The 1,809-nt window shown below is 32.4% G+C and overlaps 1 protein-coding gene across 1 annotated transcript in view; it reads right to left on the bottom strand.

Moving 5' to 3' along the window:
- Positions 1-1,809, bottom strand: part of BRWD3 (bromodomain and WD repeat domain containing 3) — a 128,875-nt gene that overhangs the window by 66,472 nt on the left and 60,594 nt on the right. Inside the window, exon 8 of the mRNA XM_017519568.2 lies at positions 428-649. Coding sequence (XP_017375057.1) covers positions 428-649 — 222 coding nt within the window. The remainder of the gene's footprint in view (positions 1-427; positions 650-1,809) is intronic.

Here is a 1,809-nt window from a genome sequence, read left to right as displayed (position 1 = left end):
AAAAAAAAAAAAAAAAAAAATTTCTCTCAATTAACCTTAACACAGACACATACTAAATCTGACTGGCAAACATCTTGCATTAAATATTAATACAAGGTATGCCAATATTCAAGTTAGAATCTGTTTATATTCAACAGGAAATAGTGTGCTCGTAAGGCATTTACAGGTTTTCTCTCTACTTAACAAACACAAATAAGATGTCTCACTCTATTTATAGAATCATCTTTTTATTTATTTTTTTAAAAAAGAAAATTATATGAAAAAGGAACTTAAAAATAATACCTTTCTGCAGGGCAGGAGCAAAGTCCAGAAGAAAGCATTTTTCTCTTGCTATTCTTTGAGCTATTATCTATATAATGTAATATGAAATGAGAGAATTCTCACCTTTATTACATATGTTTGAGCTAAATTTTATCACTTTTCTTACCTGTATGGAAGTAATAGAGGCTGAATGTCCCTGAAGGACTGCAACCGGTGCACAAGTTCGAAGACACCATACTCTTACCACCTTATCACAGCTGCCTGCGGCAATAAGAGTGTTTTCATAGTTAACAGCCATATCAGAAATTTCAGCAGAGTGTCCACGAAGCGTAGCAAGAAGGCGTCCATCATCTGTAGCCCAAATTTTTACTAAACAGTCATCTGAACCCTATAGTAACAAAAGAACAGATTTATAATGAAGCAGAAATTCACCGTAGTCCCCCCACCACCACAAAAATAGCCAAAAAAAAGATTTTCTTAAATTACTTCTAAGACTTTACTGTGTCTCCTCTCTATATATGATAGGGATCCAGTAGCAAGTATAAATGATATCCATATGAAAGCATTAACAAACCATTGTCCAAAGTGACAATAGCATTTATGAAGAACATTCCAAAATTACCACCAATCCTGACAATTCATCAAAATATTTTAAACTCACATTTTAGTGATTTGGCATTAAGTATATCTAACATTATTATTTTTTTCTTTAGGGCTGACAGCCTTTTTTCTAAATTCTTTAAATATTTTTTTCCACAAATTATTCAGAATTTAACCTAGAGTCTACAAGCATTTCTCAGTAAGCATGAGGCTAGCCGTTAATGATAATTTCTGGTAAAAATATGATATTAAACTTCCTTTTGAGGATTTCAGAAGAATGAACAGTAAAAAGCAATTCTACTCTAATATGGTAGCTATTTAATAATTATCTGTTTATTAAAAGATAGCATTCATCATCCTCATCATGATCACTAACATCCAAATACTTATTTGATGCACTTAGTCATTAAGTCATCAATGGAAGAGTCCATACTAAACTCTAAGGTGTAATAACTTCCCAAAGTACAAACTACTTTATTCGTTGTAGCATACAAATATAAAAATAAAATTAAGCTATTACCCACACTTCCATGTCAATACTAAAGTAATGAGACTAAGCTTTTTCTTGCAAATACTGGTGTACTACAATTTTGTACTCAAAAGCTTACAGTATAATCTGCTTAATAAAAATTCAGTTTTAAAAAAAATGACCAGTACTAAAACCAAAAAAAGATATAAAAAATAGCTATAATTTTCATTATGGTGTAGTACTACTATGCAATCAAAAAAATGTGATGAAATAATTATTTAGGCAAAACTGGCAGCAATTACACTAAGTGACACATGGAAGTGCATTTTAATAAATGTTTGCTAAAATTAAATGAAATGAAATTTGCCGGGCGCGGTGGCTCAAGCCTGTAATCCCAGCACTTTGGGAGGCCGAGGCGGGTGGATCACGAGGTCAAGAGATCGAGACCATCCTGGTCAACATGGTGAAACCCCGTCTCT

The sequence above is a fragment of the Cebus imitator genome, unplaced genomic scaffold, assembly GCF_001604975.1.
Source record: "Cebus imitator isolate Cc_AM_T3 unplaced genomic scaffold, Cebus_imitator-1.0 Scaffold756, whole genome shotgun sequence".
In the NCBI taxonomy this organism is placed as follows: Eukaryota; Metazoa; Chordata; class Mammalia; order Primates; family Cebidae; genus Cebus; species Cebus imitator.
The sequence above is the reverse complement of the archived record's forward strand: the minus strand, read 5'-3'. Positions and strand labels throughout refer to the sequence as shown.